General features: G+C 42.0%; 2 protein-coding genes across 2 annotated transcripts; one reads left to right on the forward strand and one right to left on the reverse strand.

Annotated features, from left to right (window-relative positions):
- Positions 1 to 8,207: 8,207 nt before the first annotated feature.
- On the reverse strand, positions 8,208 to 11,120 carry LOC307265615 (uncharacterized protein). The gene is made up of 2 exons (XM_080047388.1): positions 10,932 to 11,120; positions 8,208 to 10,001 (listed from the first exon to the last, which is right to left on the reverse strand). Exons 1-2 carry the CDS (start codon positions 11,101 to 11,103, stop codon positions 8,725 to 8,727), a joined length of 1,449 nt encoding a protein of 482 aa, XP_079903514.1. The 5' UTR covers positions 11,104 to 11,120; the 3' UTR covers positions 8,208 to 8,724.
- Positions 11,121 to 11,801: 681 nt separating this feature from the next.
- LOC307267925 (uncharacterized protein) lies at positions 11,802 to 23,697 on the forward strand. Its single transcript, XM_080050405.1, has 2 exons — positions 11,802 to 12,009; positions 22,130 to 23,697. Exons 1-2 carry the CDS (start codon positions 11,838 to 11,840, stop codon positions 23,047 to 23,049), a joined length of 1,092 nt encoding a protein of 363 aa, XP_079906531.1. The 5' UTR covers positions 11,802 to 11,837; the 3' UTR covers positions 23,050 to 23,697.
- The last annotated feature ends 949 nt before the right edge of the window (positions 23,698 to 24,646 follow it).

Genomic DNA, 24,646 nt, shown 5'->3' on the forward strand with positions numbered 1-24,646 from the left:
TTGGGTCCAGCTTTTCCCGTAAGAGCTGCAATTATGTGTATCCTCACCCCTATCAGTTCTTCTGTGTTCTCACCATGAACCACTAGAACTGAAACAACCCCCACAACTTTAGTGAATAAAAGGCTACTTGACAGTATGACATCTCTTAATAATAATAATAATAATAATAATAATTGATTGGATTTATATAGCGCTTTTCAAGGTACTCAAAGCGCTTTACAGGGTTCCAGGTTCAATTCGTTCACACACAGTCATACCGGTGGTGGTAAACTACGATAGTAGCCACAGTTGCCCTGGGGCAGACTGACAGAAGCGATGTGACAAATCAGATGAATCAACAAATATTTTCCAACAGAGCCCTGTTTCAGGTAGCTGGTTAGTTTCCTCTAACTAAAGAGTTTGGTCGCTCTGACTTAGTGGAAACTCTGGGTTTTCCGTTTCAGGTAGCAGGTTCAGCGCAACCGAGAGTCAGTTACTGCGGCCAGGGCCGCCTTAAAGGTCACATATTATGCTAAATGCACTTTTTAAACGTGTTCTAACATATCCATGGGTCCACGGTGTGCCTAGAGACTGCCAAAATATTTAAAAAAATAACAATCTCTCCTGTTCTCACTCTCCCCCTTTCTGAAACCCTCACCCCTCCCCCCCAATATACTCCAGTCAGAATTTTCCCCTTTTCTGACCTCACAAACTGGAAAGCCAGAAGCTTCCACTGTGCAGCCCACACCCCTATTTCTTATTGGTCCACGGCCCTGACAGACAGAGGGCGAGGCGTATCTGGCTTCGCTTCCCGGACAGGGGGCGGGGGCAGCTCAAAGATTGTGTATTTACGAGGGGAGCTGCAGCTCTTTTTAAAAAATAGGCCATTGTGAGATTAGCTGAACATCAGCATAGTACAATAAATTATCTGAAAGTTTTTTTCAGCAAACAATTAAAGAAAAACGTATTAGGGACCACTAAGACCATATAATATGGTGTATAATAGTACCGAAAAGTGTATAATATGGGAGCTTTAATGCACGGGCTTACCTGGGCTGAAGCCCCAGGGCCTACGAAGATCAGGGGCCTCTCAAAAAAAAAAAAAAAAAAAAAAAAAAAAAAAAACATTTTACTGTCTCAATATAGGCCCCTAATCTAAGAAGGTCCCGAACATTGTCATTTAAAACAATAGATTATTGGGGGGGGGGGGGGGCGTACGGAGATCAGGGGCCCATCATGAACCATTAAAGAAAAAGGAAAAAAAAATCACATTATTTTTGGCCTATGAAGATCAAGGGGCCTATCATTCACCAGTAAATTTGTTATTTTTGTTTAAATAACATTGTTCGGGGCAACGCAGATCAAGGGCCTATATTGAGTTGAGCCATTAAAAACAAAACAAAGAATTCAAAGACAGAAGTAGCTTTGGGATAAGGGATTATTTAAAAAAAAAATGGAATGCTGACTGACTGGATTTTTTAAACCTGTATATTATTGTTTCTGCTTTTTGGTATTTCTGTGTCTCCAAATGATTCCAGAAAATAGCTCACATAGGACACAGTTGATTTAGCCTTAGTTTTCTTCTCAAAGTGCACCAGATTGATGCATTTTACTTTAAAAGGTTCAAATTTTTCTTCCGGGGGGGCATGCCCCCGGACCCCCCTAGAAGGTCCTGGGTCCCCACCGCTGTATCCACAATAACTTGGAAAAACACTGTAACCAACCATGTGTGTTTCGTTATTAAAAGTCATTAGACCAGAAAGGAGTTTAAGTACATGTTACCTTAAGTGATTTTGTATTTCATCAATAGAGATATTGTGGTGTAGACAAACATGGCTTTAACGCATCTGTATTGTAAGACCGCCGCCGGGGGGGGGGGGGGGGGGGCCTACGAAACCTCTCAGCCCCAGGGCCTTGTGGCAGGTAAAGGCAGCCCTGACGATGGCTTTAACGCACACGCTCAACCCAGAGTGAACACGCTCAGAGTTGATTGACCCAACGCTGATCCACTGTTCTGAAACCGATAACCCTGAGTTGCTCAGCTCTGAGTTGAGCAACTCAGAGTGCAGGCTTAAACCCAGAGTTTGTAAAAACCTGCTACCTGAAAAAGGGCTCAGATCTTGCAGACGTACGGCGTCTCACCTGTGTGGGCTCTTCTCATGTGGGTTTTCAAATCACAAATAAGCCGAAACGCTCTCCCGCATGTTGTGCAAATATACGGCTTCACACCTGTATGGATTGTCATGTGCCTGTTCAATGTTTGCTGGTAACTAAATGTTTTCCCGCAGGTCTTGCAAATATACGGCTTCACACCTGTGTGTGTTGTCATATGCCTGTTCAATTTACCCTTGTAACTGAATGCTTTCCCGCAGGTCTTGCAAAGGAACGGCTTCACACCTGTATGGGTCATCATGTGGACTTTCAATGCAGTGCGGAGTCTGAAACCTTGCCCACATGTTGTGCAAGTATAAGGCTTCAAACCTGTATGGATGGTCATGTGCGTGTTCAATGTATGCTGGTCAATAAATGTTTTACCACAGGTCTTGCAAAGATATGGCTTAACACCTGTATGGCGGATCATGTGCCTGTTAAATACATAATGGTAACTAAATGTTTTCCCGCATGTCTTGCAAAGGAACGGCTTCTCACCTGTGTGGGTCATCATGTGGACTTTCAATGCAGGACGGAGTCTGAAACCTTGCCCACATGTTGTGCAAGTATACGGCTTCACACCTGTATGGATGGTCATGTGTGAATTCAATGCAGACTGTATACTAAACATTTTCCCGCAGGCCTTGCAAAGGAACGGCTTCTCACCTGTGTGCGTTCTCATGTGTGTATTCAATGAATGCTGGGACCTAAATGTTTTCCCGCATGTCCTGCAAAGGAACGGCTTCTCACCTGTGTGGGTTCTCATGTGGACTTTTAATATAGAGAGGAGTCTGAAACCTTGCCCGCATGTCTTGCAAGTATACGGCTTCACACCTGTATGGATGGTCATGTGTGAGTTCAATGCAGACTGTTGACTAAATGTTTTACCGCAGGTCTTGCAAAGGAACGGCTTCTCACCTGTATGGATGACCATGTGACTCTTGAATTTTGACTTAAACAGAAAACCTTTCCCACAAGTTTCACATTTGAAAGACTTTTCATCTGTGTGAGCATTGTTACTATGACTTTCCTTTTTGCGTCGTCTCTTCTTCCGTTCAGGCTGTGTGTGTCTAGTCAAACCTGAGTCTCCATCTTTGCCTCCTTTGTGATCTTGGCTCTCAGCTAAATGAGAGTTGTTGGGGAGGAGCTGCTGGTCCCCGTTTGCTTCTGATACCACAGAGCTTATAACTGGCATTTTAACTACAGCCTCTTTCTCTGGTTCACGTAGAGTGTTTCCAGCATTCAGGTACATAGGCTGATCTTCACTGTGGTCACTTTCCTCATTAGTAGGAGTCAACAGAAAGGCATCAGTCTCCTGCTTCAGTCCAAGCTGCTCTCCCTCCTGACTGCTGCAGAGTTCCTCCTGTTCCTCTTTAATCTGTGGAGGCTCTGGCTCCTCTTGGTCCAGACTGGAGTTCCTCTCCTGAACACAGAGCTGCTGGTCAGCGAGAACCTCCTCCTCCTCCGTACAGACATGTTGCAGTGGGAGCTCTGGAGGGACAGAGGACAAAGGGATATGATACTACTGTGATGGTGTCATGAGAGGAAGACAGTTGTTACAAACCGGCCATACCAGGCTCGTTAGTCGGCCTGTAACATGAAATGAACCCAGACGAAACCAAGAATCAACGTTTAAACCAAAAAGTAATTTATTAAATCAATCCCACAACTCAACTCAACCGGGAGGCTGCAAAAGAAAAAGGGTAAACGGGAGGAAGCCTGGGGCAGCCACACTTGGACTACGTTATTGCCCAGGTCTTCCTCCAACTAAACTATACCCCGGCCCCTCTAAAACTACGATCAAAATAAAATAACACCACCTAACAGCCCCCCATTAACTAAACCATAACACTAAAGAAACCACAGGAAACACAGCCAGCAGGTCAGCACCCGAGCCGTCCGCCGACAGTCAGAGAAAAGCCAGCCACCCAGGCCACGCCTTTAAGCGATCAGCTGCTCCCCCATAATCAAGGCACCTGAGAGAGAGCGAGAGAGAGAACTGAGGAGGCAAGAGGAGAAAGAGCAAAAGGGTGGGAGCGCGTAACAACAGTAGCAATATGTATTTGATAAATTGGGATGATATATTTAACCTTCCTCCTGCGTTAACTGTTACCATCTCTTGTGTTAACAGGTCGGTTTTGACCTGTGTCTGAAATCAGCTGTAAAAAAAACTAAAAACGATTATCTATCATCCAATTTGTTTCTCATCTCTTGGTTACCTTGTTAGGATTCCATATCCATGAAATGATTGTTTTTAATATTTTCGGTGTAGGCCGCTGGGCCTTTTTTGTCAGTATCCCCCTCAATTTCAATTATAAAAAAAATTGTAAAATGAACCTCAAGAGAATCATATACTAAATACATATTTGTTTGTTGTTTTACCTGAGGGGCATGAGAACACATTTCTTAACTAAATTTGTACTATTTATATTTTCGTATTAATATTATTGACTATAGTAACATCTACGGTGTTACTGGTCAATTTCAACCCATATATATTTATTTCAGAAATATACAAACACACAATGAAAACCAGAACAAGTCACAACACAAAATATAGATTTGTAAGGTCAAACAAACAACAACCAATCAATAAATCAAACCAATTGAAATCAATTACTAGTTCCAAACCTAGTTAAAAAAGGAGTACAAGTCTGTGTGTGTGTGCATGTGTGTGTTCAGATGTGTGGCAAAAAGCAACACTTGTAGTGTTCTTTGCAGAGATATTTCTTGCAGGTGAAGCACAATACGTTTGTCTTTCTGTCCTTAGTGCTTCGACAGACCTGACACTTCTTCCTTTTATAATCAGGTGGCTGTTACTAGAATTTAATTTGCCTTATGATTGTATAATATTTTAATGCTCAATACATGCTTTCTGCCTGTTGAACTTTGTCCCAGTAAACCTAACAGCCCCAAAGTGTTTTGCTAAGACAAAAACTGTTGTTTAGCCTTGAAGAAGAAAACTGCCTAATAAGAATCCTGCGTCTGTTTGTTTCGCTTTTGGAAAACAAGGCAAAATGAGAATCCCTTAAAGCTCACATGATTGGGAGAGGAGCTGGCTGTCCCTGTGTTGGCTGACAGTGCACTTATGATTTCAGTTTTGGCTCTAATTATTGTTTTTTAAATGTTGTTTAAAACCGGGGCAAACCGACCCTAACACCACAAAGGTTATTATTTCCACCAGAGCATTTTATAATTAAGTGATTTTATTTTTATTTAGTTGAAATAGAGGTTCCTGACAAAGCAAACAGGTTTGATGCAATAAACAAAATGTATGTGGTTCTGTTATGCATTGGAAATCCAAAACAGGTCGGTGGCAACCCTAACACAAGAGGAAGGCTAATCCCAAAGTATGCATTTATTATTATCAAAATAACTCAGTGTTCCTCACCTATCCGATGTAACTTTATTTCAGGTTTCCAAGTGATATCCAGCAGTCTGCGCTGACGATCTATCTCTTCCTGGTACACGACAATAGTTTTTTCAAAAACTCCGAATATTTCTTCAGCAGCAGCAGTGAGTCGCTCGTTGACAAACTCTCTAAAACTCTCAGCTGAAGACATGTTCCCTTAATTACGGATTCAACTGTGAGCCGCCACTACAATATAGTCCTCGAGCTCAATCTATAAACTACTGTACCTCCTTTGCTAATGCTTCTAGCGCATGTGTTGTTTACTTCCGTCGGATGTTACACTGATAAATTCCGACAGTATGAGAGCTGGAGATTTACTTTCCGCCTTCATTTGTTAGCCTACTTCTGCTCAAACATACTCCCATACTGTGGCGTTTGCACATAATTCACTTAGAATTTTAAAAGAAAATCCCACGTGTCGTATACGGAATGTATCTTTATCTTTTGTGAGGTCTCTGCTGGGACGGTTCTGGATTTCTAGCTGATAGTGTCCGTGCTAGTCTTTTAAATTGAAAATAATTTATTTACATGTTTTTGAATCCCACGTGTCTTATTTAAATACTTTTGACCTATGAGAATATTCTATTGAGCCGTTTACGTGGTATGATTATATAAGTAATGTAGGCTATCTTTATCACATTTACTCTTAGTTAAACATTTTATATTGAATGAAAATATAGAAGTACAGTTGTATATCATTTCGGTCTACTCTAGTGTCTGTGAATAAAAGGTTGCTTTATTTGTGGACAGACAGAGGGTTATCACATGATAACTATACATGGATCAGTATTTGTCTAAAATGATTCAATTCTTTCAATATCATCAAACATATCGTAGGCGCAACTTGACTTTCAAACAGTTTGGAGACAATCAGCCTAAATGATTGGTTATATCTGGTCACTGTATACACAGACATGGAAATGCTTTTCAAGGAAATTTCCTCTATATAGCACATTTAAAACACCAAGGCAAATCAGTGTATAAAGAAAAGTCTTAGCCTGCCATTAAAAACAATGAGCAAATAACTTGTGCATCCAGCTCATTAGTTCTAAGTATTGTTCTGTAACTTGATTATCTGGTGGAAATTGAAAGCACACAAAACACAGTCCACAAAAGGAATTCTTGGAAATAGCAGGTTTACTTATTATAGTCAAGTACAAAATATGAAAAAAATACAATATAATTTTATATAAATATATTATTTGAGGTTATTTTTGCTCATTGAAACAAACACACCACTCAGAGACTAACATACCATTAAATAAACTTTAATGCAACTTGACCAACTTGAATATCCAACACTATATTCATGACCAATTAATCAAGCTAAAATACATGTTTCTAACAGAAATATGTTGGGAAACTTCACATTGAATTAATGACATCATCTTTACAGAAAACATTTTACAATTCACTTACAGGGATGTAGCAATGGCAAATATGTATCTTCAGTAAATAAACAAGTCTGGAGTGGAGGTACAACTCTATGGTTTCTGTTGTAGTATATAATAATCCTCAATGATTTTTTCAGGTTTGAGATTTGGGTCCAGCTTTTCCCCCCAAGAGCTGCAATTATGTGTATCCTCACCCCTATCAGTTCTTCTGTGTTCTGCCCATGAACCACTAGAACTGAAACGACCCCCACAACTTTAGTGAATAAAAGGCTACTTGACAGTATGACATCTCTTAATAATAATAATAATAATAATTGATTGGATTTATATAGCGCTTTTCAAGGTACTCAAAGCGCTTTACAGGGTTCCAGGTTCAATTCGTTCACACACAGTCATACCGGTGGTGGTCAACTACGATAGTAGCCACAGTTGCCCTGGGGCAGACTGACAGAAGCGATGTGACAAATCAGATGAATCAACAAATATTTTCCAACAGAGCCCTGTTTCAGGTAGCTGGTTAGTTTCCTCTAACTAAAGAGTTTGGTCGCTCTGACTTAGTGGAAACTCTGGGTTTTCCGTTTCAGGTAGCAGGTTCAGCGCAACCGAGAGTCAGTTACTGCGGCAACATACGCCGTGGGTCTAACCTGCTCGGGAGGTGGTTAGACCTACCCTGAGTTTGTTACGCTGCAGCTCCGACTGAAGAGTCACTTTCAAAACGTGTTCCTGTACAGTTTAAAGCAAAATCACTGCATAGAAATCTCCGTTGGGATGTTTTTATCATGTACTGATGATTTTACGTTTGATCGATCATTTATCTGATCAGTAGCATAGTTCTCAGCCCTCATGTCTTTCATATTGGCGGCCACCTTACACATCGTGAACATGCTCTACATTCAGATTAAAATAAACGTATTTGTATTGTATGTATATCATTCTTCTTTTTATTAATAGGACTTTCTTAACGTCTGTGCCACTGAACAGATTTATGTCAGGTTGAAATGTAATTCTGCGGCTGCACGCAATCGTTACTGTTCACTTGTGTCATCCCAAAGTCACAGACGAGCCTCATTAAATAGCCTTATATGAAAATAGAAATTATATAATAATTTAAACTGTGATCACTTGAGGACAAGGGATCTGGTAATAAATAAATCAGGCTCTACAATGGAAACTGTCACCTAATGTGTATGACGTTATTGTCTTTCACTCCCCATTTAAAAGAAGCGACAGTCTGTTTACTGCACAGTATTATAGCTTGCCTACATAATACAGCGAATATAAAACACTGTCAGCAATGCTGTGCAGCGCCAGCTTAATACTTTTGCTGCTGCTGATATGCGTAACTTAATTCTTAAAATAGACTATTGCTTCTCATAAAGAATGATTCTATTGACAAAAAATGTTTGCCCCGTTTTTTTCTGAATGGCCAGGGTGATAAGATCAGAGTTATGAGATAATATCCCCGTTAATTCTTCTCCATAGGCTACCATAAGCTCATTCGTTAATATTTCTTACTCCTGTGGGAGGAGCGGAGAAGTTTTTTTTTTTTTTTTTGAGAAGTGGATAAGTGGGAGGATCAAGCATTTGTTTCTTCTGTTTCCATGGTGAATAATTTAATAATTTTAACGCACACGCTCAACCCAGAGTGAACACGCTCAGAGTTGATTGACCCAACGCTGATCCACTGTTCTGAAACCGATAACCCAGAGTTGCTCAGCTCTGAGTTGAGCAACTCAGAGTGCAGGCTTAAACCCAGAGTTTGTAAAAACCTGCTACCTGAAAAAGGGCTCAGATCTTGCAGACGTACGGCGTCTCACCTGTGTGGGCTCTTCTCATGTGGGTTTTCAAATCACAAATAAGCCGAAACGCTCTCCCGCATGTTGTGCAAATATATGGCTTCACACCTGTATGGATTGTCATGTGCCTGTTCAATGTATGCTGGTAACTAAATGTTTTCCCGCAGGTCTTGCAAATATACGGCTTCACACCTGTGTGTGTTGACATATGCCTGTTCAATTTACCCTTGTAACTGAATGCTTTCCCGCAGGTCTTGCAAAGGAACGGCTTCACACCTGTGTGGGTCATCATGTGGACTTTCAATGCAGGGCGGAGTCTGAAACCTTGCCCACATGTTGTGCAAGTATAAGGCTTCAAACCTGTATGGATGGTCATGTGCGTGTTCAATGTATGCTGGTCAATAAATGTTTTACCACAGGTCTTGCAAAGATATGGCTTAACACCTGTATGGCGGATCATGTGCCTGTTAAATGCATAATGGTAACTAAATGTTTTCCCGCATGTCTTGCAAAGGAACGGCTTCTCACCTGTGTGTGTTGTCATGTGGACTTTCAATGCACCGAGGAGTCTGAAACCTTGCCCGCATGTCTTGCAAGTATATGGCTTCTCACCTGTATGTATGGTCATGTGTGACTTCAATGCAGACTGGTAACTAAATGTGTTACCGCACGTCTTGCAAAGGAACGGCTTCTCACCTGTATGGATGACCATGTGTCTCTTGAATTCTGACTTAGACAGAAAACCTTTCCCACAAGTGTCACATTTGAAAGACTTTTCATCTGTGTGAGCATTGTTACTTTGACTTTCCTTTTTGCAATGTCTCTTCTTCCGTTCAGGCTGTGTGTGTCTAGTCAAACCTGAGTCTCCATCTTTGCCTCCTTTGTGATCTTGGCTCTCAGCTAAATGAGAGTTGTTGGGGAGGAGCTGCTGGTCCCTGTTTGCTTCTGATACCACAGAGCTTATAACTGGCATTTTGACTACAGCCTGTTTCTCTGGTTCACATAGAGTGTTTCCAGCATTCAGGTACATAGTCTGATCTTCACTGTGGTCACTTTCCTCATTAGTAGGAGTCAACATAAAGGCATCAGTCTCCTGCTTCAGTCCAAGCTGCTCTCCCTCCTGACTGCTGCAGAGTTCCTCCTGTTCCTCTTTAATCTGTGGAGGCTCTGGCTCCTCTTGGTCCAGACTGGAGTTCCTCTCCTGAACACAGAGCTGCTGGTCAGCGAGAACCTCCTCCTCCTCCGTACAGACATGTTGCAGTGGGAGCTCTGGAGGGACAGAGGACAAAGGGATATGATACTACTGTGATGGTATCATGAGAGGAAGACAGAAGCAATATGTATTTGATCAATTGGTGTTTGCCGCTGGGCCTTTTTTTTTGTCAGTATGCCCCTCAATTTCAATAAAAGAAAATTGTAAAATGAAACTCTATGAGAACACATTTCTTAACTAAATTTGTTTTATTTATCTTTTCATTTAATATTAATGACTATAGTAACATATACTGTGTTACTGGTCAATTTCGACCCATATATATTTATTTCAGAAAGTAATAACACAAAATAAAGATGTGTAAGTTCAAACAAATGAAACTAGTCAACAAATCAAACCAATCGAAATCAATTACTAGTTCCAAAACCTAGTAAAAAAAACAGTAAAAGTCTGTGTGTGCATGTGTATGTATACACATTCATTTGTGTTCAGATGTGTGGCAAAAAGCAACACTTGTAGTGTTCTTTGCAGAGATATTTCTTGCAGGTGAAGCACAATACGTTTGTCTTTCTGTCCTTAGTGCTTCGACAGACCTGACACCTCTTTCTTTTTATAATCAGGTAGCCATTTTCACCAAAAACATATTCCAGAACTTGGCTCGCTGTAAATCTCCTCTGTGCAGTGCACTTGTGATTTCAGTTTTGGCTCTACTTATTGCTTTTTAAATCTTATTTTACAACTAGGTCAAAACCGACCCTAACACCACAAAGGTTATAATTTCCACCAGAGCATTTTATAATTAAGTGATTTTTTTTTTTAAATAGAGGTTCCCGAAAAAGTCAAAAAGGCTTAATGCAATAAAAAAAATGTATGTGGTTCTTCTATGCATTTGAAATCCAAAACGGGTCGGTGGCGACCCTAACACAAGAGAAAGGTTAAGCCAAAGTATACATTTATTATTATCAAATTAACTCAGTGTTCCTCACCTTTCAGATGTAACTTTATTTCAGGTTTCCAAGTGATATCCAGCAGTCTGCGCTGACGATCTATCTCTTCCTGGAACCCGACAATAGTTTTTTGAAAAACTCCGAATATTTCTTCAGCAGCAGAAGTGAGTCGCTCGTTGACAAACTCTCTAAAACTCTCAGCTGAAGACATGTTCCTTTAGGAACAGATTAAACTGTGAGCCACAACGACAATATCGTCCTCGAGCTCAATCAATAAGCTACTGTACCTCATAGACATAATAAAGGATCCTTTATTATGTCTATGCTGTACCTCCTTTGCTAACGCTACGAGCGCCTGTGTTGTTTACTTCCGCTGGATGTTACACTGATAAGTTCCGACAGAATGAGAGCTGGAGATTTTCTTTCCGCCTTCAACTGACAGCTGATAGCCTACGGTTGCTCAAACATACTGTGAGTATACAGTAGACAGACATTTTTTACAACACTGCATCTATATTTTCATTTAATATAAAATGTTTGACTAACAGAGTCGTTTTTTTGCATTTTTGCTTTAGAAATGACCAACAAGATCTACTGATCATCAAAATAGTTGGGCGTTGATTCATCGTTTTAAAGACTAGCACAGACACTATCAGTTAGAAATGGAGAACGAACACAGCAAAGACCTCACACAAGATATACATTCCTTATATAATCTTACCATGTAAAAGACTCAATGGAATATTTTCACAGGGAAAACGTATTTAAATAATTTAAAGAAAGTTGAAGGCGGAAAGTAACTCGCCAGCTCTCAGTGTCACATTCGGCGGAAGTAAACAACACAAGCGCTCGTAGCGTTAGCAAAGGAGGTACAGTAGCTTATTGATTGAGCTCGAGGACTATATTGTAGTGGCGGCTCAAAGTTTAATCTGTTACTAAGGGAAGATGTCTTCAGTTGAGTGTTTGAGAGAGTTTGTCAACGAGCGACTCACTTCTGCTGCTGAAGAAATATTCGGAGTTTTTGAAAAAACGATTGTCAAGTTCCAGGAAGAGATAGATCGTCAGCGCATACTCTTGGATATCGCTTGGAAACCTGAAATAAAGTTACACCGGATAGGTGAGGAACACTGAGTTATTTTGATTATAATAAATGCATACTTTGGCTTAACCTTCCTCTTGTGTTAGGGTCGCCACCGACCCGTTTTGGATTTCAAATGCATAAAAGAACCATACACAGTGCCTTGCAAAAGTATGCATAGGCTACCCCTTGAACTTTTCCGCATTTTGTCACGTAACAACCGCACAAGTAGCCTACATTTATTTTATTGGGATTTTATGTGATAAATCAACACAAAGTAGCGCATACTTGTGAAGTGGAATGAAAAGTATACCTTGTTTTATATTTTATTAATAAATAAAAAACTGAAAAGTGTGGCGTGCAAAAGTATTCAGCCCCCCAGAGTCAATAGCCTCGTTCGAGAAGGAGCCGTCTTGCTCAGACCTGCGCAATTATGACGCTCCTCTTGCTGAGCGCACAGCAAAAATGCTGCATAAATGCTGTGCGCTCAGCAAGACGAGCGTCATAATTGCGCAAGTCTGAGCCAGACGGCTCCTTCGCGAACAAGGCTAATAGCCTCGTTCGACTTGGAGCCGTCTTGCTCAGACCTGCGCAACTATGACGCGCGTCTTGCTGAGCGCACAACAAAAATGCTGTGCGCTCAGCAAGACGAGCGTCATAATTGCGCAGGTCTTAGCAAGACGGCGACATCTCAAACGAGGCTAATACTTTGTAGAACCACCTATACAGCTGCAATTCTATTGGGGTATGTCTCTACCAGCTTGGCACATCTAGATATTGACATGTTTGCCTATTCTTCTTTGCAAAATAGCTCGAGCTTCAGATTCAGCAGCAGATTGGATGGAGAGCGTCTGTGAACAGCAATGTTCAAGTCTTGGCAGATATTCTCAATTGGATTAAGGTCTGAACCATAGATAGTATAATAAATGGATAAAGCATCATGGCCGACCTCAGTTCACCGAGGAGCATCCCTTCTTTCTGTCACCAATAACACCAGAAAAAGAAGCTAGATTTGTCTCTGGTCGCTTTTTTGAAGAAAACGTCGCCAGAGGTGTCTGAAAAGTCGGTAAATATAGCGACAACATCGCTAAGTAAGCAACAATGGGACTGAGCTGCGGGCTTGAATTAGTTCTGTAGCGTTACGCATGCGCACGAGCTGTGGGCGTGTTTGGCCGATATCGGCGTGTTTCGCCGATGGGGGTGTTTGGCCGAGCTGCACTGGCAAGTGGCAGCGGCTGCATCTGGACCATATTGTTCTTTCTTGGCGTGTGCGAGCTGCCATCTTGCCAGAGTTTGACTCCGCCTCACTTCCTCCTACCAAAAAAGGGCATGTAGTGACGTTGGGGGGAGGGAGATACTTCCGTCTAGCTGAAGTACCGTGACGTACACCGAGGAGTTGGCAACATTTAGCACGACTGCCAGGAGCTAGGCTAACAGCACTCGCTCTACTAGTTAGTCCACCGGTAGACAAGCACAGGCTCAGTCACGTAATTCCCTTCCTCCAGTTTGGTCCAACAACTCCAACAGAGCTGAACATATTAGGCTCATTCGACCTGTCGCCGTCTTGCTAAGACCTGCGCAATTATGACGCTCGTCTTGCTGAGCGTACTGCATTATGGTTAGCCTTTTTGTCCAACTTGCACCCGCGGCTGGCTGCGGCTCGGCTGCTTGAGACTTTGAAGTCCCGCGGTATCAAGACGGACACAGACACTGGAGCAAGTCGCTGCAGTTGCTCCCCACGGGCTGCGGGAGCGAAATGTCTGATGGGAAACGTCTTGCTGACAGGCGGAGCTGAGCGCTAATTGGGAGTTTAAACCCTGTGCCTTTGATGCGTTTCCCCAATTGGTTAGGCAAAAGTCTGACATCACCGCTCAAAATTAAATTACGATCCATTCTTTTTGATTTTAATTTATGTTTAATCATTAGGCCGCCACAGTATGCATTTAAGCAGAAATATACTTTATCAGAGTTAAACCTCCACTGATCTAAACCCTTGACATAGAAATAATTTGGATGTGTAACTCTCCTGTATAGATTTATTTAAAAGTGAACACAAACTTGAGTCACATAAGATCTTGGTGAAGTGATATCTTTATACCATTAAGATTAAATCATAGGCTTATTTCAAGTGATCTAAATGGTATGGGAATTGTATTTTACATGTAGTGTCGCAAAGCCAGACCAAAACTACATCAAGTAGTTTGTTTGTTACACATCATAATAAAGTTCATCATATCCATCTCTACAATAATAATAAGGGAATCTTATCTTAGACCTTCTTTAACTTTATTTAGGCCGATCATCTTCGTTATGTGAAGGGAGAAATACTAAACCTCCTTTATTTGGATTTGTAAATTATTCTTTATCACTTAAAAGTAGGTTTTCTAGTAGCCTAAAGTAACAAGAAAGATAAAGATGTGTGGGGAATGGGGATATTATATCTCGTTTCTTGTTTTGAAAATGCCCCTCGCTTTTAAAGTGTTTACTCGTCTTTGTGTTGTGTTCTGCTTCTAATCGGTTGTAGCATGTGTAGCTCTTCTACGAATATGTTTCTATTAGGCCTTCAAAATAAAACTAGAAATCCCGCGGAGATTTGGAAAGTACGGGCCTCCCCCGCGCGAATCGGGGAAGGGAAAAAATCACGGCCGACCCCCGCGGTCCCAGAGGCTTTACCGTAGAGCGACGCGAGCCGCGCGCGTCCGACAAACGACGAGTCGATCGGAGTCGGGGGGAAAGGGGCGTGGCCTGGCAAACATTGCATCGTTGAATGACGGTTTTCGCATTTGCGGCGCCCCCTGCGGGTTAACCTCGACGAGCTTAGAGGGACACGCTACCGCATGTCTTCCGCACGTATCCTGCGAGTTTCACGACGATAGGACCTACGGGCAACGAGTTATGGCCAATTTGTAATTAAGCCCCGCCCCTGCGTAAACGTTTTAGTCAATGGCGGCCATGTTTTCCAAGCTATCCTACCGATATTTTTCGCAGACGTGCGTCATAGTCCCCCGGGCCTTCGTGAGAAATTTGGTGTCGATAGAGTAAAACTGGAAAAAGTTGTGGTTAAAACCCTGTTTTTCAGTGTATGCTAATTAGCCGAAAATATTTCCAGGTTGACTTTTATGGTCCAAGAGGCTTTTTTGTAGATCACCGTAACTTACACCTGTGTGAGAAATTTCAAGTCAATCGGACTTACGGTGTGCGGGGCGTGGCCTCTCAAACTTTCTTCAGTCTGGGTTTAATTATAGCGCCCCCTAGCGGAAATTACAAAAAAATTCTGAGAGGCTATATTGTAGAGCACCATGACCTGTACATGTGCAATCAATTTCAAGTCAATCGGAGTCGGGTGACTTTTGTGGCGCCCCCTATGGGTTAATCGCGATAAGCTTCAAGGGACATGCTACTAAATGACTTCTGCACATACCCAGCAAGTTTCATGTTGATAGGACCTATGGTTAAGGAGTTATGGCCAATTTGTGGATAGGCCCCGCCCCTGTGGCGCCCCCTATGGTTAAATCGCGATAAGCTTAGAAGGACATACTACTACATGACTTCTGCACATACCCAGCAAGTTTGATGATGATAGGACCTACGGTTAAGGAGTTATGGCCATCGTGTTATTAAGCCCCGCCCATTGGTGGCGCCCCCTATGGGTTGATCTCGATAAGCTTCGATGGACATGCAACCACATGACTTCTGCACATACCCAGCAAGTTTGATGATGATAGGACCTACGGTTAAGGAGTTATGGCCAACGTGTTATGAAGCCCCGCCCATTTGTGGCGCCCCCTTTGGGTTAATCTCGATATGCTTCGATGGACATGCTACCACATGACTTCTGCACATACCCAGCAAGTTTCATGATGATAGGACCTATGGTTAAGGAGTTATGGCCAACGTGTTATTATGCCCCGCCCCTGCGTAAACGTTTTGGTCAATGGCGGCCATGTTTTTCAAGTTGTCCTACTAATCTTTTACGGGTATGTTTATTGTAGTCCCCCGGGGCTTCACGAGAAATTTGGTGTTGATACAGTCAAATGTCAGAAAGTTCTGGATAACACGCTGTTTTTCACTTTATGCTAATTAGCGGGAAATATTCCCTGAAGAATTTTTATGGTCCCAGAGGCTTTTTTGTAGAGCACCCTAACATACACCTGTGTGAGAAATTTCAAGTCAATCGGAGTTACGGCGTGCGGGGCGTGGCCTCTCAAACTTTTTTCAGTCGGGACTTCATAACAGCGCCCCCTAGCGGAAATTCAAAAAACTGTATAATAGCACACCCCGGGGGGTGTGGCCGCACGTTGTGTGAAATTTTGGCGATGGACATGCTACCACATGACTTCTGCACATACCCAGCAAGTTTCATGATGATAGGACCTATGGTTAAGGAGTTATGGCCAACGTGTTATTATGCCCCGCCCCTGCGTAAACGTTTTGGTCAATGGCGGCCATGTTTTTCAAGTTGTCCTACTAATCTTTTACGGGTATGTTTATTGTAGTCCCCCGGGGCTTCACGAGAAATTTGGTGTTGATACAGTCAAATGTCAGAAAGTTCTGGATAACACGCTGTTTTTCACTTTATGCTAATTAGCGGGAAATATTCCCTGAAGAATTTTTATGGTCCCAGAGGCTTTTTTGTAGAGCACCCTAACATACACCTGTGTGAGAAATTTCAAGTCAATCGGAGTTACGGCGTGCGGGGCGTGGCCTCTCAAACTTTTTTCAGTCGGGACTTCATAACAGCGCCCCCTAGCGGAAATTCAAAAAACTGTATAATAGCACACCCCGGGGGGTGTGGCCGCACGTTGTGTGAAATTTTGGCATGTCTGCGTGTAACGGTGTGGGAGGAGAAGCAGCTAGAAATTTGAGGCAGAATAAAAAGAAGTAAAAAGAAGTAAGAACTAGAAATCCCGCGGAGATTTGGAAAGTACGGGCCGCCCCCGCGCGAATCGGGGAAGGAAAAAAATCGCGGCCGACCCCCGCGGTCCCAGAGGCTTTACCGTAGAGCGACGCGAGCCGCGCGCGTCCGACAAACGACGAGTCGATCGGAGTCGGGGGGAAAGGGGCGTGGCCCGGCAAACATTGCGTCGGCGAATGACGGTTTTCGCATTTGTGGCGCCCCCTGTGGGTTGACCTCGACAAGCTTAGAGGGACACGCCACCGCACGTCTTCCGCACGTATCCTGCGAGTTTCACGACGATAGGACCTACGGGCAACGAGTTACGGCCAATTTGTAATTAAGCCCCGCCCCTGCGTAAACGTTTTAGTCAATGGCGGCCATGTTTTCCAAGCTATCCTACTGATATTTTTCGGAGACGTGCGTCACAGTCCCCCGGGGCTTCGTGAGACATTTGGTGTCGATAGAGTAAAACTGGAAAAAGTTGTGGTTAAAACCCTGTTTTTCAGTTTATGCTAATTAGCCGAAAACATTTCCAGGTTGACTTTTATGGTCCAAGAGGCTTTTTTGTAGATCACTGTAACATACACCTGTGTGAGAAATTTCAAGTCAATCGGACTTACGGTGTGCGGGGCGTGGCCTCTCAAACTTTCTTCAGTCTGGGTTTAATTATAGCGCCCCCTAGCGGAAATTACAAAAAAATTCTGAGAGGCTATATTGTAGAGCACCATGACCTGTACATGTGCAATCAATTTCAAGTCAATCGGAGTCGGGTGACTTTTGTGGCGCCCCCTATGGGTTAATCGCGATAAGCTTCAAGGGACATGCTACTACATGACTTCTGCACATACCCAGCAAGTTTCATGATGATAGGACCTATGGTTAAGGAGCTATGGCCAATTTGTGGATAGGCCCCACCCCTGTGGCGCCCCCTATGGGTTAATCGCGATAAGCTTCGAGGGACATGCTACCACATGACTTCTGCACTCACCCAGCAAGTTTGATGATGATAGAACCTATTGTTAAGGAGTTATAGCCAATTTGTGGATAGGCCCCGCCCCTGTGGCGCCCCCTATGGTTAAATCGCGATAAGCTTAGAAGGACATACTACTACATGACTTCTGCACATACCCAGCAAGTTTGATGATGATAGGACCTACGGTTAAGGAGTTATGGCCAACGTGTTATGAAGCCCCGCCCATTTGTGGCGCCCCCTTTGGGTTAATCTCGATATGCTTCGATGGACATGCTACCACATGACTTCTGCACATACCCAGCAAGTTTCATGATGATAGGACCTATGGTTAAGGAGTTATGGCCAACGTGTTATTATGCCCCGCCCATTGGTGGCGCCCCCTATGGGTTGATCTCGATAAGCTTCGATGGACATGCAACCACATGACTTCTGCACATACCCAGCAAGTTTGATGATGATAGGACCTATGGTTAAGGAGTTAGGGCCAACGTGTTATTATGCCCCGCCCATTAGTGGCGCCCCCTATGGGTTAATCGCGATAAGCTTCGAAGGGACATGCTACCACATGACTTCTGCACATACCCAGCAAGTTTCATGATGATAGGACCTATGGTTAAGGAGTTATGGCCAACGTGTTTTTAAGCCCCGCCCCTGCGTAAACATTTTGGTCAATGGCGGCCATGTTTTTCAAGTTGTCCTACTAATCTTTTACGGGTATGTTTATTGTAGTCCCCCGGGGCTTCACGAGAAATTTGGTGTTGATACAGTGAAATTGCAGAAAGTTGTGGATAACACGCTGTTTTTCACTTTATGCTAATTAGCGGGAAATATTCCCTGAAGAATTTTTATGGTCCCAGAGGCTTTTTTGTAGAGCACCCTAACATACACCTGTGTGAGAAATTTCAAGTCAATCGAAGTTACGGCGTGCGGGGCGTGGCCTCTCAAAGTTTTTTCAGTCGGGACTTCATAACAGCGCCCCCTAGCGGAAATTCAAAAAACTGTATAATAGCACACCCCGTGGGGTGGGGACGCACGTTGTGTGAAATTTTTGCATGTCTGCGTGTAACGGTGTAGGAGGAGAAGCAGCTAGAAATTTGAGGCAGAATAAGAAGTCAGAAGTCAGAAGTCAGAAGTCAGAAGAATAAGTATGGTGGAGAGTAATAATTACGGATCCCCAGTTACACTGGGGACCCGTACTTAATAAGTATGGTGGAGAGTAATAATTACGGGTCCCCTGTAAACAGTGGACCCGTACTTAACTAGAAAACGAACTGCATCCGCAACAAGGACGCTACTTCCGACCAGGCCCCCAGGATGCTGCCTTCTCCGAGCAGCCAGCATGGACTAGTGGCCAACCCATTGGTACTGCATGCTGTGAATGGGAGCTTATTTACATGGTAGCCCTTAGGCAGATTTCCCCGTCCACACCAATACAAGCGGTGAACAAGATTGTGTCGCCGCAAAAATTTTCTGGATATCAATCATAGGCTCAAACTTATCTTTAGACCATATACTATTAAAACTGAAGTTTTTTTCATTTCAAAACGCCACATCAAGCGTTTTATTAGCCCAACGGCTTTTAACGGCTTTCAGTTTGTTTTCGAGGGAGGAGGAGGGAGCGTGCCAGGGCTTACATGAAAGCAATATGGCAGCTTCCTTCTTGCTTCTCTGCGCCAATGAGCAGCTTTCATAGGAATGAATGGGCGCCATTTTTCAATACGGTGTCCATTTCTTTATATGTCCATGCTTCCGACGGTCGAGCCGACTCGGAGCTGTCCGACTTCAGTCAGGCTTTTTCGTCACTCCCCCGACTGCACTCGGCTACTCTCGTCTACTTTCCAGACGAGCCACAACGAAGGTCGAACGAGCCTATTCTCAATATCACCTCCGAGCACATGAGAGAGGGCATTAAAAAGCTCATAGCTGAAACAAATGTCTCCTAGTGTTGACTAAGGGCTGAACAAGCTGATCTCAATATATTTGTAATAATATTAATTTTATTTTGGTCTCCAGACTGAAAATGTTATTAACAGTAATACATGACAAGGGAGGACACATTCAATCTATAAACAGATGAGAACACTAATTTAATAGCCTATGATTTTGAATATACTTATATTATATAAAATATTTAGAGCAGGTTTTTATGTTAAGGTGCAACAGTTGAATTAAATGATTAAATACACTTTCTATCGCTTCTATACAGCCACCGTTGAAAGCATCCTCACCTCATCCATCAGTCTGATTTGGCAGCCTTGACTCACTCTCCCGGAAGAAATTACAGTGCATCAACAGAGCATCCAAAATTAATGGCACACCCTACCCTACCATCCCTTCAATTACTATCCCGCAAACTGACACTACACAGAGCCCGCAAGATCTTCTCTGATCCCACTCACACTGCACACTATGCCTTCCAGCTCCTTCTGTGAGGTGTTACAGGACAATTGCCTCCAAAACAACCCGGTTCAAAAACAGTTTTATTGCCACTGCAATTAACATTCTAAAATCTGAACGCTGACGATTAAGCATGGCCCTGTTGTATTATGTAATGTGCCTGTCTGTATCTATGTCTAATGTTCAATGTAAAGTTGGAACCTAAACCAAGGAGCTGTACTGAAAACAAATTCCACCAGCCTGGCTGTGTGGTCATTAAAAGTATCATCATCATCATATCAGAGAAGTCACCAATTAAAATATCACTAGAGTAAAAGTAGAACACTATGTTATATTAAAAGTACCTGTGAAAATGATTTTGCTGGTATAAGGAAGACTCAAAGATGACCCAGGTAAAGATTAAACAGTGTAGAAGGAAATATTCACATCCTTTACTGAAGTAAAAGTACAAATACCAAACTGTTAAATTACTCTGTTACAAGTAAAAGTTTTGCATTGAAATTTTAACAGGAGAAGCTGTATGAAACATTCTCTGCATATTTTCATTAGAAATTACACTAAAATAGTCAAAAGATAATAAATTTGGGTCTGTTAAGTTATCAATTAATAATATTATGTTTTTTTTATATAATCAGGGGGGCGCGGGGTTATGGCAGGAGGGCTGCGGATGAATATGTGAAAAAAAAACTTAAAAAAAGTGTTGAGTTTGTGTTGTTTCTATTAAGATCACGGCATAGCTGGACAAGAGTTCTTCTGCTTCGTTCCTCTCACTGCATTTAAATGCATTCATTATATTACAGAGAAATATGTCTCGTTAAAGAAGAAGAGTTCCAAGCCCAACCCAGAGGACCCGGCATAATATTTTATTTTAAATTAATATTTTTATGAAAAATCCATGTGTCTTTCTTCAATAGCTTCTAATTCTCCAAATTATTTGTTCACACAAAATTCCTCAGATTAAGCCTCTCAAAGTGCACCAGATTCATGCATTTCACTTTAAAAAGGTAAAAAAAATAATCTCCCGGAGGGGCATACCCCCGGACCTCTCTAGGAGGGTCTGATTCTCCGCTGGCTACTAATTTCATCCAGCAGGACATTGGAGGCACTACCGAAAAAACACTGGGTGTTAGAATGACATTTAACAGTCAATCATTTGGGCAAGTCTTTCTGCCTATCTTTCTCACTCCACTGCACACTCAGTCACTTCTATCAATGCTTAAAGGAAGCAGGATTAAACCACTGGATAAAGATACTCAAATGTATTTTAAAAAAGCAAAACAAAAACATATTTTGATAAAGATGTTAAAATGTCCGCTGAAATTTGTTCCCTGAGGGGGGGCTCACTCTCTCACACTTTGAAAACCCCTGATCTAAACCATTCCATTGTAGATCTAGCTGTATGTTTGGGGTAGTTGTGCTTCTGGAATGTGAACCTCCGCCCCAGTCCCAAGAAAACAAATTTAGTTAAGAAATGTGTTCTCATAACCCTCAGATAACACAACAGCCAAATATTTATTTATATGATTCCCTTGAGGTTCATTTTACAATTTTGTTTAATTGAAATTGATGGGCATACTGACAAAAAGAAAGGCCCAGCGGCCTACACCGAAAATACAAAAAAAACAATAATTTCATGGATATGGAATCCTAACCAGGTAACCAAGAAATTAGAAACAAATTGGATGATATATCATTGTTTTTAAGGGTTTTTACAGCTGATTACAGACACGGGTCAAAACGGACCCTTTAACACAAGAGATGGTAACAGAAAGTTAACACCGGAGGAAGGTTAAATATATCATCCCAATTGATTCAATACTGTAATTGCTTCTGTCTTCCTCTCATGATACCATCACAGTAGTATCATATCCCTTTGTCCTCTGTCCCTCCAGAGCTCCCACTGCAACATGTCTGTACGGAGGAGGAGGAGGTTCTCGCTGACCAGCAGCTCTGTGTTCAGGAGAGGAACTCCAGTCTGGACCAAGAGGAGCCAGAGCCTCCACAGATTAAAGAGGAACAGGAGGAACTCTGCAGCAGTCAGGAGGGAGAGCAGCTTGGACTGAAGCAGGAGACTGATGCCTTTATGTTGACTCCTACTAATGAGGAAAGTGACCACAGTGAAGATCAGACTATGTACCTGAATGCTGGAAAAACTCTACCTGAACCGGAGAAACAGGCTGTATTAAAAATGCCAGTTATAAGCTCTATTGTATCAGAAGCAAACAGGGACCAGCAGCTCCTCCCTAACAACTCTCATTTAGCTGAGAGCCAAGATCACAAAGGAGGCAAAGATGGAGACTCAGGTTTGACTAGACACACACAGCCTGAACGGAAGAAGAGACGACGCAAAAAGGAAAGTCATAGTAACAATGCTCACACAGGGGAAAAGTCTTTGAAATGTGAAACTTGTGGGAAAGGTTTTCCATGTAAATCAGACTTAAAGAGACACATGACCACCCATACAGGTGAGAAGCCGTTCCTTTGCAAGACATGCGGCAAAACATTTAGTGTACAGCAATCATTGAACAGGCACATGACCATCCATACAGGTGTGAAGCCGTATACTTGCAAGACTTGCGGGAAAACATTCAGTCAACAGTCTACATTGAAAAGGCACATGACAGTCCATACAGGTGTGAAGCGGTATACTTGCAAAACATGCGGGAGAGCGTTTCATTTTACTTGTGACTTGAAAACCCACATGAGAAGAGCCCACACAAGTGAGAAGCCGTACGTCTGCAAGATCTGTGGGAAAAGATTTGTTGATTCGTCTGATTTGTCACTTCACAAGAGATGTCATACTGTCAAGTAGCCTTGAAGTTGTATCACTAAAGTTGTTGGGGTCGTTTCAGTTCTAGTGGTTCATGGTGTTACAACCTGGCTCAACGGTTGGCAACAATAAAGGGGAGGCCACACATAGTCTTTTATAAACATAAAAGATTTAATAAAGAATAAGGTGAACAACCAAAGATAAATTAAACAAAAGAGCAGGCTGCAGGCCAGGGAAGGGCAGAGTCAATCTGTCAGGGCTCCTTTATAGGCTCCTGAGCCAAACCTGCTCAGGTGAGCTGCATCCCGTTAGGTGGTGTGGCTCCGCCCACCTACTCCCTGAAAGACAGAGCACACCAGAAGCAACAACACAACAGCAACACACCCTCAAGGCAACCCTGTGGCCGTCACAATGGTCAGAACTCAGAAGAACTGATAGGGGTGAGGATACACATAGGATACATATAATTGCAGCTATTGAGGGAAAAGCTGGACCCAAATCTCAAACTTGAAAAAACATTTGAGGATTATTATATACAACAGAAACCATAGAGTTGTACCTCCACTCCAGACTTGTTTATTTACTGAAGATACATATTTGCCATTGCTTCATCCCTATAAGTGAATTGTAAAATGTTTTCTGTAAAGATCATGTCCTTAATTTAATGTGAAGTTTCCCAACATATTTCTGTTAGAAACATGTATTTTAGCTTGATTAATTGGTCATGAATATAGTGTTGGATATTCAACATTGGTCAAGTTGCATTAAAGTTTATTTAATGGTCTGATAGTCTCTGAATGGTGTGTTTTTTTTCAATTACCAAAAATAACCTAAAATAATATATTTTGGTATTCTTAAAATGTATTTATATATTTTTTTTATATTTTGCACTTGACGATAATAAGTAAACCTGCTATTTCCAAGAATTCCTTTTGTGGACTGTGTTTTGTGTGCTTTCAATTTCCACCAGATAATCAAGTTACAGAACAATACTTAGAACTAATGAGCTGGATGCACAAGTTATTTGCTCATTGTTTTTAATGGCGTGCTAAGGTTTTTCTTTTTACACTCTGATTTGCCTTGGTGTTTTAAATGTGCTTTATAGAGGAAATTTCCTTGAAAAGCATTTCCATGTCTGTGTATACAGTGACCAGATAGAACCAATAATGTAGGCTGATTGTCTCCAAACTGTTTGAAAGTCAAGTTGCGCCTACGATATGTTTGATGATATTGATAGAATTGAATTGTTTTAGACAAATACTGATCCATGTATAGTTATCATGTGATAACCCTCTGTCTGTCCACAAATAAAACAACCTTTTATTCACAGACACTAGAGTAGACCGAAATGATATACAACTGTACATCTATATTTTCATTCAATATAAAATGTTTAACTAACAGAGTAAATGTGATAAAGATAGCCTACATTACTTATATAATCATACCATGTAAACGGCTCAATGGAATATTCTCATAGGTCAAAAGTATTTAAATAAGACACGTGGGATTCAAAAACATGTAAATAAATTATTTTCAATTTAAAAGACTAGCACGGACACTATCAGCTAGAAATCCAGAACCGTCCCAGCAGAGACCTCACAAAAGATAAAGATACATTCCGTATACGACACGTGGG

The sequence above is a fragment of the Ammodytes marinus genome (genome assembly GCF_949987685.1).
Source record: "Ammodytes marinus genome assembly, chromosome: 2".
Classification (NCBI taxonomy): domain Eukaryota; kingdom Metazoa; phylum Chordata; class Actinopteri; order Uranoscopiformes; family Ammodytidae; genus Ammodytes; species Ammodytes marinus.